At 45.3% G+C, this 15,077-nt stretch overlaps 1 protein-coding gene and 1 pseudogene across 1 annotated transcript; both read right to left on the reverse strand.

The window, feature by feature from the left end:
* Nucleotides 1-567: 567 nt before the first annotated feature.
* LOC123082782 (receptor-like protein EIX2) lies at nt 568-3,522 on the reverse strand (annotated as a pseudogene).
* A 467-nt stretch (nt 3,523-3,989) lies between these two features.
* LOC123101705 (receptor-like protein EIX1) lies at nt 3,990-7,316 on the reverse strand. Its single transcript, XM_044523039.1, has one exon. The coding sequence runs from the start codon at nt 7,314-7,316 to the stop codon at nt 4,359-4,361; it is 2,958 nt and encodes a 985-aa protein (XP_044378974.1). The 3' UTR covers nt 3,990-4,358.
* Between the last annotated feature and the right edge of the window lie 7,761 nt (nt 7,317-15,077).

Raw genomic sequence — 15,077 nt, forward strand, 5'->3', positions numbered from 1 at the left:
CATTACTTGCCTGTTGCCTCTGAAATAGTTGATAACTGTTTTGCCTCTTATCATTGATGATCACCAATACAGAGTGACATTTAGAAAACATTCATACAAGTTTTGTTTTCACTAAATTTTACTCCCTCCGTAAAGAAATATTGGAGCGTTATATTTCAATGATCTAAACCCTTTTATATTTCTTAACAAAGGGAGTATCTAACAAGAAGTTGCTCATGCATGGAAATACATTTTGCCGAAAGGTAATAAAAACGTACTTCAGCAAAATCAGTCCATACAACTTATGATCCAAAATAACTATCTAAGCAAGCAATGGGACCTTGCACAATACGTGGCATAAGAAATCCAAGTAGTTCTGAATAATATTACACCATTAATGGGTATGAAATAGCATAATACATCTATTTTATGAGACAAAACCGTGTGGCACTCACAACACCACCGACGGTGCAAAGATACAATACAATACATCAGTAAGTTCTAAATGGCGACGTGTTTGACAATACAATATAGCAATAAGTTTTCCAGGCCCCTTAATCTTGTAGCGGTATCTTTGGTAGTTCTTGCTTAATTCACACCCGTGGTCCGAACCACTTTTTCCAAGTAACAAGAAAATGACATACAACCTATCGTTAGCTTGTCGAGTAGCCCGAAATAAGCATACCTCCATCTCTTCATGAAGAGAAGTCCAAAAAACACCATCCAAGAGCCCGCCACAAAACCAATAATTTATCCAAGAAGAAAATCCATTTGAGACAAGCCATCTTCAGGCAACCTTGTTGGATCTCCGTTGGTTGGCGGACCAGGACATTGCATTGGAAGTGGATGTCCACAAAGAGCAGGATTACCAATGTACATAGAAGCTAGGTCATCTGTTAGAGGGTGTCTAGTTGATGCCCTGAGGGTATCCTTCCAGACAGATTATTGTATGACAAGTTTAAATAGCTCAGGTATGTCAAATCCGATAAGCCCCGAGGAATTTCACCACCAAGTTTGTTCTTTGACAGGTCAAGAGACTCCAGCGATTGAAGGTTGCCAATCTTATATGGAATATTTCCACTCAACAAGTTCGATGATAAATTCAAACTTATGAGAGCAGCAAGGGAGCTTAGTTCCTCTGGGATTTCTCCAGTCAAACTGTTGCAAGATAAATCAATGCTCATCAAATATACAATATTCTCCCCATACTCAAGCACTTGCCCTTTCATCACCATTGAGATGCTATCATTATAATGCAGTTCCATATCCACGAATGAGTATTTGTCTTCGTATACTTCTTTGAAAGGATCATCAAATACTTTATTACTAGCAATTACAGTGCTAGTGAAAGCTTTCAATTTTTTTAGATACTGCAATATGGTCCCAGAGAAGTTATTATTGGATAGATCCAGAATTCGAATAGCGTGGAGTTCCATCATTTCCATTGGAATGTGACCATACAAATTGTTCGATCTTAACCGTAACATAACCAAACCAGACATGGCTTTACTAATCCATCCAGGTAACTCTCCAGTGAATCTGTTTTGAGCAAGATCGAGGTAAAGAAGACTTGGACATTGTCGTAGGAACAAAGGAAATCCACTGGAAAAGCTATTGTTGCTTAGAAGAAGAGTAGTGATTTTCAAACTGAAAGAACTCACTGAATCGTCTCTTGAAAAATTACTGCTAGATGGGTTCTGTTGTTTCAGTTCCTTTCGGCCACAATTAGGAAGTTCCACTGAAAACAGATTGTTCGAAAGATCTAAGACCCGCAATTGTCGCAGTCGACAAATTGAGGTTGGAATAGTCCCGGTTATAGAATTGGAGAACAGAATTGCAACCTCCAATTGCGGAGCTTGGAAATTTGGCACAAACCCATTTAAAAAGTTATGGGATATGTCCAATACCTCAGTTGTTTTTGGTAACTTGGGTATCAAACCAGTGAGTAGATTTTATTGCATTGATAGAGGGATCACTGACATGAACTCCAGATTGAGTGGTAACTCACCGCTAAGCTGGTTCAAGGAGATGTCCAAATATCTAGTTTCAGAAAAGGTAGTCCAAAACCAATCTGGGATCCTACCAACTAGACTTGTGTTTGAAATATCAAGGTCGTTGATGCTCCCTTGTAGTTGAAGCCATTTTGGAAATTGGGGTCCCAGTTGACAAGATGAAAATGATGCCCGATGCAAGTTGAATGGAGGCACCCAATGCGAGTCAATATTGAGTTCCAAATTATTATCAGATAAGTCAAGGGACTTTAAATTCATCAAACCAACAAAATGATCTTCTGATATCACACCACTCAAGTTGTTCCATGATCCAAGGTATAAGTCAGTCAAATTTGTAAGCACGCCAATCTCCACGGGCACTGGACCGCTCAATTGGTTGTCACTAATGTCAAGCATGGTTAAGCTAGGTAGGTTTGACACAAATTGTAATGTCGCGCCAGTGATGTCGGCATAGTCCAAACTCAGCTCTTGCAGTTTATTCCAAGAACAGTTGGGTATCCTATCTATCACCTTTGTTATGTCCGCACTGATGATGTTGAAGTTGAGATTTAGAGACCTCAGATTACACATAGCTTGCGTTGTTGCTGGTATCATCCCTCGGATGTTGTTATTTCCTATGTTAAATGTCTCTAACAAGGTCAAGTTACCCAACTCGTTAGGAAGCGGGCCTGATAATTCACCATGCTCTAGGTTAAGGCTCTTGAGGCTGGTTACATCCCAGAACCAATAGGATGCCGCCGAACCTTTGAAATGGTTATAAGAGAGGTCGAGCTCCTCAAGAAGCGTAAAATTGTGGCCTACAAGTGACGATGGAGCATTATTGTCCTCAAGCCAACAGGCATCGAGAATGAGTGCAACCAAATTGAGAAGTGCGCTGACCGCATGAACCCAGTCAAGGACTCGAGTGAGGTCGATGGAGCCCATGTCAAGATGTTGTAGCGATTGGAGACGCGCTAACCAAGATATATCATCTGAGTAGAGACGACCAGTGTTGATGTAGCCATGTATATCAAGTTGTACCAGTTTGGAGAGGTTGCCAAGCTGAGGCGGCACTCTACCATGAAAACCCATGTTTGAGAGGTTGAGATACGTCAAACCCTGAAGAGAGCGCAGGAATGCTGGCATAGGTTTTGCATCTCCTAGGACAATATTCCCGCTCAGATCTAGATGCTTAAGACGTCGGAGAGCAAGCAGCGCAGAAGATACCTGTCCTCGAATCGAGTAGTCTTCAGGGTAAGATAGATAATCATATATTGGAATTGGATAATCGTAGCGGAGGGCGGTGTGCTCCTGAGGGCGGCGCTGTGGTGCATTTTGGTGGTGGTTGTGGTTGCGGTGCAGTGCGGTGTGGATGGCGGCGCTGCGACGGTGGGTGTGTTGCGGCTGTAGTAGATGATCTGCGCCGATCAATAATGTAGATTTTCGGAGAACCTGGAACGTATCCTGGCAGAACGTGGGACTTCTTTTTTCTTGTTTTGCTACGCTGTTACAATTGTTTACTTTTTGTGCAGTGTTGTATTACTGGGTACATTATTGTAATTTTTAGTAACCAGAATCTATAATAACAAAATCAAGGTGAATAAGCTGGGTAATATAAACAATTATGGTGTTCACTGGCATGAATTTGTTTGACAAGTAGATGACATCTTTGCCCCCTTGTTGATTGTAATGTGTATTGGTCAGCCAAAAAACCAAATACACAAAATTGCGTGCTTTCAAATTGACACGTTCAATATGCTGGGAGCAGAGATTGTATTGAATAAAGTGTTCTCTTCATTACTTCCTTGCCACAGAAATACGTAGTTGATAACTTTTTTGCATCTCATCAATAGGTGACAACATTGATGAACAGCAATACAAAGTGACATTTAGAAAACATACATACAAAGTTTAGTTTTCACTAAATTCTACTCTCTTCGTACCAAAATGTAAGATCATTTTTTATACTATGATTGTCAAAAATGGTATTACATGTTGGGACGGAGGGAGTATCTAACAAGAAGTTGATCATACATGGAAATACATGTCGCTGAAAGGTAATAAAAATGTACTTCAGCAAAATCAGTCCATACATCTTATTATCCAAAACAACCATCTAAGCATGCAAGGTGACCTAGCACATTACGTTGCATAAGAAATCCATGTAGTTCTGAATAATATTACACAATTAATGGGTATGCCATAGCAGGGTACATATATTTTATGAGATGAAACCTTGTGGCATGCACAACTACCACCAGCGGTACCAAGATACAATACAATACATCAATAATTTCTGAGTGGTAAAGTGTTTGACAATACAATATGGAAATTAGTTCTTCAGGCCCTTAATCTTGTAGCGGCATCTTTGGTAGTTCTTTTATTAATTCACATCTGTGGTCCGAACCATTTTTGCGAAGTAACAACAAAAATGACATACAACCTGTCATATAGCTTGTCGAGTAGCCCAAAATAAGCATAACTCCATCTCTTTATGAACAGAAGTCCAAAAAACACCATCCAAGTGCCCACCACAAAACCAATAATTAATCCTAGAAAAAGATCCATCTGAGAGAAACCATTTTCAAGACATCCCGTTGAAGCTCCATTGGTGGGCAGATCTCTAGGAGGATTGGAACATTCCCTTGGAACTGGATGTCCACAAAGACCAGGATTACTAATGTACATAGAAACCGGATCATCTGTCTTGAGGATGTCCAGTTGATGCCCCGTGGGTATTCTTCCAGACAGATTATTGTATGACAAGTTTAAATAGCTCAGGTATGTCAAATCTGATAAGCCCTGAGGAATTTCACCACCAAGTTTGTTCTTTGACAGGTCAAGAGATTCCAGCGATCGAAGGTTGCCAATCTTATATGGGATATTTCCACTCAACAAGTTTGATGATAGATTCAAACTTATGAGACCACCAAGGGAGCTTAGTTCATCTGGGATTTCTCCGGTCAAACTATTGCAAGACAAATCAATGCTCATCAAATATAAGATATTCTTCCTGTACTCAAGCACTTGCCCTTTTATCACCACCAAGAAGCTATCATTAGACAGTCCCATACCACTTGCCAAATACTTGTCACGGTACCCTTCAAATAAAATGTCATAAGCTATTGAATCATTAGCAGTAGCAGTGCCAGTCAAAGCTTTCATGTTTTTCACATATTGTGGTATGGCCCCAGAAAAGTTATTATTGGATAGATCCAGAATACGAACATCATGGAGTTCCATTATTTCAACCGGAATGTGACCAGAAAAGTTGTTTGATCTTAACCGTAGAATAACCAAACCATGCATGACTTCACCAATCCATCCAGGTAACTCTCCAGTGAATCGGTTTTGAGTTAGATCGAGACAAATAAGACTTGGACATTGTCGTAGGAACAAAGGAAATCTGCTTGAAAAACTATTGTTGCTAAGGAGAAGAGTAGTGATTCTCAAACTGAAAGAACTCATTGTCTTGACTCTCGAAAAGTTGCTGCTAGATGGGTTACGTTGCTTCGGCTCATTCCGGCCACAATCAGGAAGTTCCTTTGAAAGCAGATTGTTCGAAAGATCTAAGATCCGCAATTGTTGCATTTCACAAATTGACGTCGGAATAGCCCCGGATATTGAATTGGAAAACAGAACAGCAACCTGAAGTTGTGGAGCTCGGAAATCCGACACAAACCCATTTAGAGAGTTCATGGATATGTCCAGTACCACAACTGTTGTTGGTAACTTGGGTATCAAGCCAGTTAGTAGATTTGACCGCATTGAAAGTGTAATCATTGACATGAACTCCAGATTGAGTGGTAAGTCACCACTAAGTTGGTTCATGGAGATGTCTAAATGCCGAGCTTCAGAAAAGCTAGTCCAAAACCAATCTGGGATCCGACCAACTAGACCATTGTTTGAAATATCAAGATAACGGATGCTCTTCTGCCATTGAAGCCATTCAGGAAATTGGGGACCCAAATGACAAGATGGAAATGATGCCACATCCAAGCTGAACGGAGGCACCCAATGCAAATCAATAACAAGTTCCAAATTATTGTGAGATAAGTCAATGTACTTTAAATTCATCAAACCAGCAAAATGATCTTCTGACAGCACACCAATCAAGTTGTTGCTTCCAAGGTATAAGTGAGTCAAATTTGTAAGCGTGCCAATCTCCACAGGCACCGGACCACTCAATTGGTTTTCGCTGACATCAAACATGGTTAAGCTAGTTAGATTTGACACAAACTGTAATGTCGTGCCAGTGATGTTGGCATATCTCAGATTCAGCTCTTGCAAATGCTTCCAAGAACAGTTGGGTATTCTGTCTATTACCTCTGTTATGTCCATGTCGATGTTGTTGGCACTGAGATCTAGAGACCTTAGATTACACATATTTTGCATTGTTCCAGGTATTATCCCTTGGACGTTGTTTCCTGCAATGTTAAGTGTCTCTAACAAGGTCAAGTTTCCCAGCTTGTTAGGAAACGGGCATGATAGTTCATTAGCCTCTAGGTTAAGGCTCTTGAGGCCATTTACATCCCACAACCAGTTAGGTACAGCCGGACTATAGAAATTGTTAAAAGAGAGGTCAACCTCCTCAAGAACTGTAAGGTTGTGTTGTATAAATGATGATGGAACATTACTCTCATTAAGCCAACAAAAATGGAGAATCAGTGCAACCAAATTGGGAAGTGCATTGACCACATAGACCCAGTCAACGACTCTGCTCAGGTTGATGTAGCCCATGTTAAGATGATCTAGCGACTGGAGACGCGCTAACCAAGATATGTCGTCTGAGTATAAAATATGATAATTGTAATAATTTCTAATGTCAAGTTGTACCAGTTTGGAGAGGTTGCCGAGCTGAGGAGGCACTCTACCATGAAATCCCATTTCGGAGAGGTTGAGATAAGTCAAACTTGGAAGAGAGCCCAGAAATCCCGGCATAGCCATTCCAGCTCCGAGGACAATATTCCCGCTCAGGTCTAGATGCCTGAGATGCGAGAGAGCAAGCAGCGAAGAGGATACCTGTCCGCGCAGCGAGTGGTCTTCAGGGTCATCACTGGATGATAGAAAATCCTCAAATGAAAAATCATAGTGGAGGTCGAGCTTGACGACGTGGCCTGTCCGGCGGCTGCAGATGACGCCGCTCCACCTGCAGCAGTCGTGCGCACCTCGCTGCCATGAGACGAGGCGATCGTCCGGATCGCCTGTGATGCCTGCCTTGAAGGAGAGCAGCGCGGCCCTCTCGGCCGGGACGCAGCTCCCGTTGAATCTTTCGGTCGCGCTGTCGATGGAAGAGGCCGTAGCTAGGATGATGATCAGGAAGAGCAACTTGTTCGGTGCAGCCATGACGTTCGTTGTCTTGGACTAATAATGAAGCTGATACTTCCTTAGACAGCAGCCATGGCGTTGTCCTTGGCTAGTTAAGGTGCTGACCGTACGTCCACAAAGTTGCAGCACTAGTGTGTGTCGGCAGAATGTCTCCTCACAGTGAATTAACATCGCCGAAGAGCCTGAAATAAATTCAAAAGAAATGCTAGCAGCAGTGCCAAGTTTAGAATTTGAATCCTGATGGGCTGGGGCACCAGTATCCTCCTAACCATCCAATCTCAGATGGTTCTCAAATTAAAGTATATTTTACTGATTGCCGTGCACTAATAGTACTATTTTATTATATTTTATTTTCTATTTTCGAAAGAGTACCTCTTCCCCTCCTCCGAATAGAGCCCCCTTTGAAAGCGTTTGCTGTATTCCTCCGTCTCTCCGTGTTATGATATAGCATTCCTGTAGCAGCAGTGTTTGGATCCCGCGGACACGTCCACACGAAGCGAATCAGATTCACATTACGAGTTCCTTTTCCAGTCTGAGCATGGGAAAGAAAAGAGGTTCACTCGTGAGTGAGGCCGGCACTAGTATTGGAATCTTTTTTCTTGATTGCCCTGTACTAAGTACTTTATTTATTTCCTTATTTCATTTTTCAAAGAGTACCACACGTTCATTCAACACGGAAACATAGTACGACGCCAACTCAAAAAAGGGACTGACTATACCTCAGGTGCCTGAAAATATAATTGCATCAGTCACTTTCATCTAGGGGCGTTAGATCTTCATCCAGGAGTATAAGTTACATTTTTGCAAACAGAAATTTTTAAAAATATATAGTGAACATTTTTAAACACAAGTTTAATATTTTCAGAAAAGTCATGATGAACATTTTTTATAACATGCAAACATTTCTTAAGTGTTCACAAGCATTTTTTCAAGTGGCACAACTTTTTTTATGCGAAGATTTTTTTAGAATATTGTTTATTTTTAATATAATTTTCATTTAAATTTCTATAAAATACCGTGGAACATATTTTATAATTTATGAACTTTTTTAAAAAAATGTCAGGAACAATGTTTTAAATAGAACTCTGCCACACTTAATTGGTAGACTAGAGGCTAACACGCGCTTTGCCACACTGTTCTTCACATATGGGATTAATTGATTTATATTTAGTAGATTGTTGTGGTCAGTTGTTTTGTTTGGATTTTTTTATGTTGACTTGTGTTTGAATTATTTTCTAAAGGCGTTTTTTCATTTGTATATCAATGTCGGGTTCTTGTTGGAGATAGTATTTGTTCCTACATGAGAATAAAGCTGTTTGGTGCGTGATTGTGGTGTCTTTACATGTTTCAGTCTCGGTGCCAGCCGTTGGTGGTCGTGTGAGTTTCTTGAGAGCTCATACTCCACGCTAAAATCATGGAATTGCTGGTATAACACTCACATGGGTCGGCCCACGAGCTCTCGCTTGCTCAGCTTGAGTCCCTACTCCTCTCACTCGGTTAGCGTTTTTCAGCTCGCTCCACTCCTAGCTTAGAAAAATAGACTATCCTTTTTTTAATTTAATTAAAATATTTCCAGTATTTTAAAATATATTTTGAATTTTAAAAACCATGAATTACATAAAATGTTCACGATTTTGAAATATTTATTCATGGATTTCAGAAAATGTTTACAAATTAAATAATTTCTCAATTTTAGAAGAAAAATCACAAACTTCAAAAATGATCGTGAACTTTAAAAATATCCGTGAATGTAATAAATATTAATGAAGCTAAAAATATAAAAATATTGGTTTTTAATATTCACAAATCTTAATAAGTTCTCATGAATTAAAATATGTAAAAGATTAAAGAGAGAAAGAGAAATAGAACTAAGCAACAAACAACCTCTTACATGTGGGTCCCAGCGACCCTACAACCCACGAAGCACCAGCACGCTTCAAATCATGGGAGCTTAGTATCTCTATATATTTTGGATGTAGCTTTCTGTTTTGTCTTGTCTGTTTGGTTCCCTCTTGCTACCTGTTTGCGCAGCTAGTTTCATGATTATTTAAACCATTTTCTGGTATTGAATTGCCAGATAATGTTCATGATGCAAACAGCAAGGGGTTGGTACCAGATTTTGTCAGGAAAAGGGATATCTTGAAGTAGTTATAACTAAAATACCGCGTCGATTTTGCCAGTCCTTTGTCTCCACCCCTCATCACAAGTGCAGTTCTTGGTTTTATATAGACCTTCATTTTACTTTGTAATAGATTACAGATGAAAATAAGTGTTTTGGTGGATGTTGGATTTACAAAAATACTGAATATGGCCTTTTCCAGGTTAGAGTTGCTGAATGTGGTAATGTTAAGAGCCAGCTTGGCGCAATCAACAGGAAGAAAATTGGAAGGTAAATTGTCTCGCCATACTTTGTGACTACCTCTAGAGGGACATGCTTGGTAATACTCCCTCCGTCCCATAATATAAGAGAGCGTTCTTATATTATGGGACAAAGGGAAATAGTATTATGCTACGTTTGTTGATTGCCTTGAGTCCTACTCTGATTGATTTGTTCTTCTTGTATTGCATTTTAGCAGCGTGACCTTTCCAGCCTCATGAAACCACAGGATAAGGTCACTTCGGAACATCTAGTGACAGTCCTTTTTATTGTGCCAAAGTATTCCCAAAAAGACTGGTTATGAAGCTATGACTCACTTGATTACGTTTGTGGTAAGTTCAGAAGCATTTTAATAGTGATAATATCTGTGATAAACCATTGTTTGAACTATTTTCATGCTGTGCTTCATTTCAGCAATTGTCTATTCTATTTGTGCCCGTTTAATTAAAACCAAGTGTGTTTATTTGGTTCACCATTATTGGTGTTAATGCTATCATAAGAACTCGCCATCAGAGAAATCTTTCAAATTCCAAATACATTTGACTTGCAACTCTTTTACTTGGATGATATTATGAGGAGCTTGATTTTCTGGTACTTCAAGTTGTCCTAATCTGTGATTGTATTCAGATGATTCTTTCCTTTGAGCTAATTATTGTTTATTAGACAAAGCACCTGCCCAACCCCCGCGTCGTCCCCCACTAGGATGACTTGGGCGGCGCCCAAGACCTAGCCGCCGGGGGCGTGCACTACCTCCTCTCGTCCCACCGCCGCCGCCGAGGGATGCCGCCGGGCTAAGCCCGGGGCCGACGGCGGTGGCGAAGGAGTCCCTCTCTCCCACGTCTTAGGGGCGGTGCGGGGCGGGCGGCCCGGTCATGGACGCCGGCGTGGGCTACGGGCGCAGCGGCTGGCCCAGTTTGGGCGGCAGCGGCCGGCTATAATGCGGTGGCGCGCCATCTGCCTTGGGATTGGCGGTGACGGCGTGGAGGGCCTGGTGGTCTTATCGGCGGCACCTCCAGTCCGATCTGATCTGGCCGGTGCAGTCGGCGGTGGTGGCCATCTCCTCCGTTGGAGGTGGTCGGCCTGAGGCTGGATGATCAGATCTCATGATCCGTCATCTAGCTCCGGCTGTGATTCGGGAAGACATAGTTGCCGGTGAAAATCGAGCCGATGGCAGGCAATGGCGGCGTTCTGCGCCGTTACCTTGATGAAGGCATTGTCGAGTAACGACTGTCGACTCACTCATGCTGCTCCGGAGGAAACCCTAGGATCTGGTCTTCCTGATCGGATGATGGTGATATTACGGTGTCGTTTATCTCTTGGAAGCATCGTTGGTGGAGATGTCAAGTCATGCCTGACCGAAAGGTGCTATGTTGTGTCATGCCTGCTCGGCAGGTGCTACGCACGATCGATCTTCCATAATCTTCGCGTCTGGATGGACAATCGCGGGGCGGTGGCATCGTTTGGCGCCGTGGTGGTGTCAACGGATGGACGGACTGGCAAAGATAATGCGGGTCTCTCTCCTGAAGATGGGTCAGCGGTCCGATGATGATGGTGGTGTCTAAAACGTGTGCATGTGGTGCACTCTTTAGGTCTGTTGCACCGGTTGTTGGTCCCGAGACGTTAGGTGAATGGATCGGCGACGACATCGGTGTTAGATATGGGGAGTGTGAGCACTCCACATTATCGAGTTTTGTAGGTGTGCGTGATTTTGGGTGGCTTGATGTATGTTCTTGTTAGACCCTTGAGGAATAATAAATAAAGATGGCCGTATGCATCGATTGATGCAAAGGCCGGGGGTTTTAACCTTCTTTTCCAAAAAAAAAAGGTTTCGAGATCGTCAAAACAGCTTTACGAGGACTGTTTGACACGAGAAAAACATCTAAAACTCTGAGGAGAAGGGAAGAAGGGAGTGTGTTTCTCTCAAACGTCGGGAATAGAGAAATGAGTATGCGGGCGTGCCAGTGTACCGTACTACAAAAAGAAAGAAAAAGATACGGGAACGGCTATTTCATTAATCTCATTGGAGAAATAAAATTACAATATCCCATAGAAAAAAGGTGCGCTCCGTGGCCTACTAGCATGGCCAAGCTGGCTGTGGCGATTGTATGATCTCCTGGTTCCAGGGGCCTCAGAAGGCTCCCGGTTAATTACTCCCGCGGGTTGCTCCGCGGGATACCTCCGATTGAGCTGTGTGGTCGTCTTCATCGTCTTTGCTTCGCTTTCTTCATGCATGATGATGGTGATGTGTGTGTGAGCGGCGACAGAGCCCGTGTCCCCGTTGGTACACACGCCGTGAGTAGCGTAGCCATTGCGGTGGCCGCGCTCGCCCTCGCCGTCGTGCCTCGTCGGTCTTGGCGGCGTTGGAAGAGTTGTTGTTGGGGTAGCATGGATCACGCTCGGCTCGGACTTCTCGACGACCAGTAGCTTCTCGGGGTGTACAAGGGTCAACGCCTTGCGGGAGTAATTGTCGATGGAGACCGGCTTCGGTGTATGACCGTCGCGTTGCTCGCGCCAGCATGGCCTGAGTGGTCGACACCTCGTCCCGGCCAGACACCGAGTCCACGGCAGTCGGCGTCGTCAAGGCGTCATCTCACGAGTTCGTAGAGGAGCAGTGTTGTCGTTGAAGTCGCGTCGCCCTGCAGCCGCGCCTTGCCCTCGGGCGGCGCCAACTTGCTCGGCTTCAGCCTCCGAATGAGCGTGGCGCCGGTAGCAGCGACACGGGGTAGGAGGCCATCTTTCTCATGGCATCATGGTGTGGGACCCCGGCCTTCCCTTCGAGTCTGGGCGTCGAGTGGACGTCGCCGTGCTCACATGTTCATCTTCAGAGCTCTACAGTAAGACGAGGTGGACAAGCAGGAGGTGGGGTGTTGTGCGTCTCCATCTTTGGGGACACCGAGCATGATGAAGTAGATCGGTATGCTGACAGGCATCGTCTGCGTCGACTTTGGATGGCATCAACTTCCTTTGACTCCGCCCTTTGATGAGCGTGTTGTGGCTTGTGGGTGGCAGCGGCATCATGGCGCGGGGCACCACCTTCATGAGCGGGATGCGGGCGATATTGTAGGGCGTCGTCTTCACGGTGTGGCGTCCTCTTTGGAACTCCGGCGTTCGTCGAGCGTCCGACTTGACGGAGCGGATGACGCTTGGGCACGCTCTACATCTTCGCCTTTGATGGTGTATGGCGTGGCGAAACGGAAGACGGGCCGATGTCGGTGGAGTTTGCGTATTCGTCTTCAACGACCCCGGGCGTGATGAAGTAGTAGACAGTATGATGAGAAACTCCTTCGGCATCATCCTTGAGTGAGAGCTTCTGTCCGTGTAGCTTTTTTTTATTTCATTTATATGATTGGTGTGCACACAATGCTCTCCCACCCGAAGGAATATACGTGCATGGCCATGCATAGGCACATGCGTGGCCGATGGCCCGTACATGAGCTTGTTCAGTGTAGCACCGTCGCGCCATGCCACAGAGTCGGCGGCAACGGACACCGTCTTCAGCGCAGCCATCTCGTGGTCACCGGCGGCATAGTGCGGGCATGTGCAGGAGTTAGCGGTGATGGGCCGCGTGATGGTGAACTCCGCGGCACCCGGCGTGACGAAGTGGAAACTAGTGGTGTGATGGAGAGCTCCATGTCAGCCTCCCTGGCACTGGCTCGGCGACGTCGATAGCGATATCGTCGTGGCAAGCTCCATGCCTTCGTTCACGGCACCGGCTTCATGAAGGAGGAAGGTCGTGACACCAAACTCCGGATCTCCGCCTTGAGTAGCATGTCTCCGGCGCGGCGAAGTGGGTGATGGGCCCAATAGAGCGGAGATGGCGACCTATGTGCCATCGACCTCCAAGGCGTCGGCCTGACGATGTTCACGATGGGCGGTATCTCTGTGGGCTCCCCGTCATCGTCCTCTACGCTGTCATCGTGTCGAAGTGGGCGCGAGTGATGGGGGCGGTGTCAACCTCCATGGCACCGGCTTGGCGACGATGAGCTCCGGCGACGCGTCGTCCTCTTTGAGCGGTGATAAGTGGGGGTGGCCACCGTGACAATGACCTCGGTGGCGTCAGCGTCCATAGCGCAGGCTTGGTGAAGATGAGCTCCGGCGACGCGTCGTCCTCATCGAGCGGTGATGAGTGGGGGTGGCCACCGTGACAATGACCTCGGTGGCGTCAGCGTCCATAGCGCAGGCTTGGTGAAGATGAGCTCCGGCGACGCGTCGTCCTCATCGAGCGGTGATGAGTGGGGGTGGCCACCGTGGCGTCGACCTCCGCGACACCGACCTCGGTGGCGTCAGCGTCCATAGCGCGGGCTTGGTGAAGATGAGCTCCGGCGACGCGTCGTCCTCGTCGAGCGGTGATGAGTGGGGGTGGCCACCGTGGCGTCGACCTCCGGGGCATCGACCTGGCGACATCGACGGTGGGCGGTGTCGTGGCGTGCTCCGTGACGTCATCTTGGTCGAACCGTCGTGACGAGGTGGACAGCAGGTGGTGATGGTGACCTCCTCGTCATTCTTTGTGACGCTGGCTTGGTGAAGACCATCCCCGGCAACGTTGACTTTATTTTCCGGTCCGGCGGCGGACCGATCATGCGAACGTTGCCTTCGGCAACGCTCCCGGCTTGTGTGTGTGCATCCTATACGCCAAGAAAAGAACTAAGAAAGAGATTTGTTAGATCAAAGTTTTACCCTTCGGGAAGGTGAGCTTCGCGGCCATGTTGAAGTTGTCGAGAGATCCCTGTACGCCGGCCTCCTTTTTCTGTGTACCGGCACTGCGTGAGAGAGAGCTCTCTGGCTTTCTGCCTGCGTGCGTCGTCCTGCGACTATACCTGAGACTTGTGTGCGTGGATAGGTGATGGATATAATGCGGTGGATGGATGGGTGCTGGAGGTGTTGTGCGATGGATGGGTTCTGGAGGTGTTGCCTCTCCCCCGGCCTCCATGTGTGGGTGTGTGTATTTATAGGCAGGAGGTGGGACGACCCGGCGGCTGGCGACGGGCCAAACATCCCGAATTTTCTGGACTAGATATGGATGCAATCTCGCCTCGGATCTTATCATCTCGCTGATGTTTATCTTCTTTTTTCTTGATGTGTACGCCTGCACGCAAAATAAATGAAAACCATCTCGTGCGTACCTAGCTACCTGACTGCCGGTGGGCCGTGTTCATTCGATCGCCATCTTCACGCTTATCTTTGGGGTTTGCTGGTTGAAACAATCGCAGGTATTCAAGTATGTATACACGTGCTCTCCGGCCGGTATATACAGGTACTCAAAGAAAAAAATACGCATACTGTATTGTTATTCTTGTGGGCACGTCGAAGGCATGGAACTCAGCCTTCTTGATTGTAACCTGCATGTGTGTATAAGACTATGCCACGGAGCATCAAGTGCAAGTATACATTGGTTAGTATGT

Source organism: Triticum aestivum, chromosome 1B, assembly GCF_018294505.1.
Source record: "Triticum aestivum cultivar Chinese Spring chromosome 1B, IWGSC CS RefSeq v2.1, whole genome shotgun sequence".
Taxonomy (NCBI): domain Eukaryota; kingdom Viridiplantae; phylum Streptophyta; class Magnoliopsida; order Poales; family Poaceae; genus Triticum; species Triticum aestivum.

Coding starts and splice junctions, on each gene's coding strand:
- LOC123101705 (XM_044523039.1), bottom strand. CDS start 7,316: ATGGCTGCACCGAACAAGTTGCTCTTCCTGATCATCATCCTAGCTACG.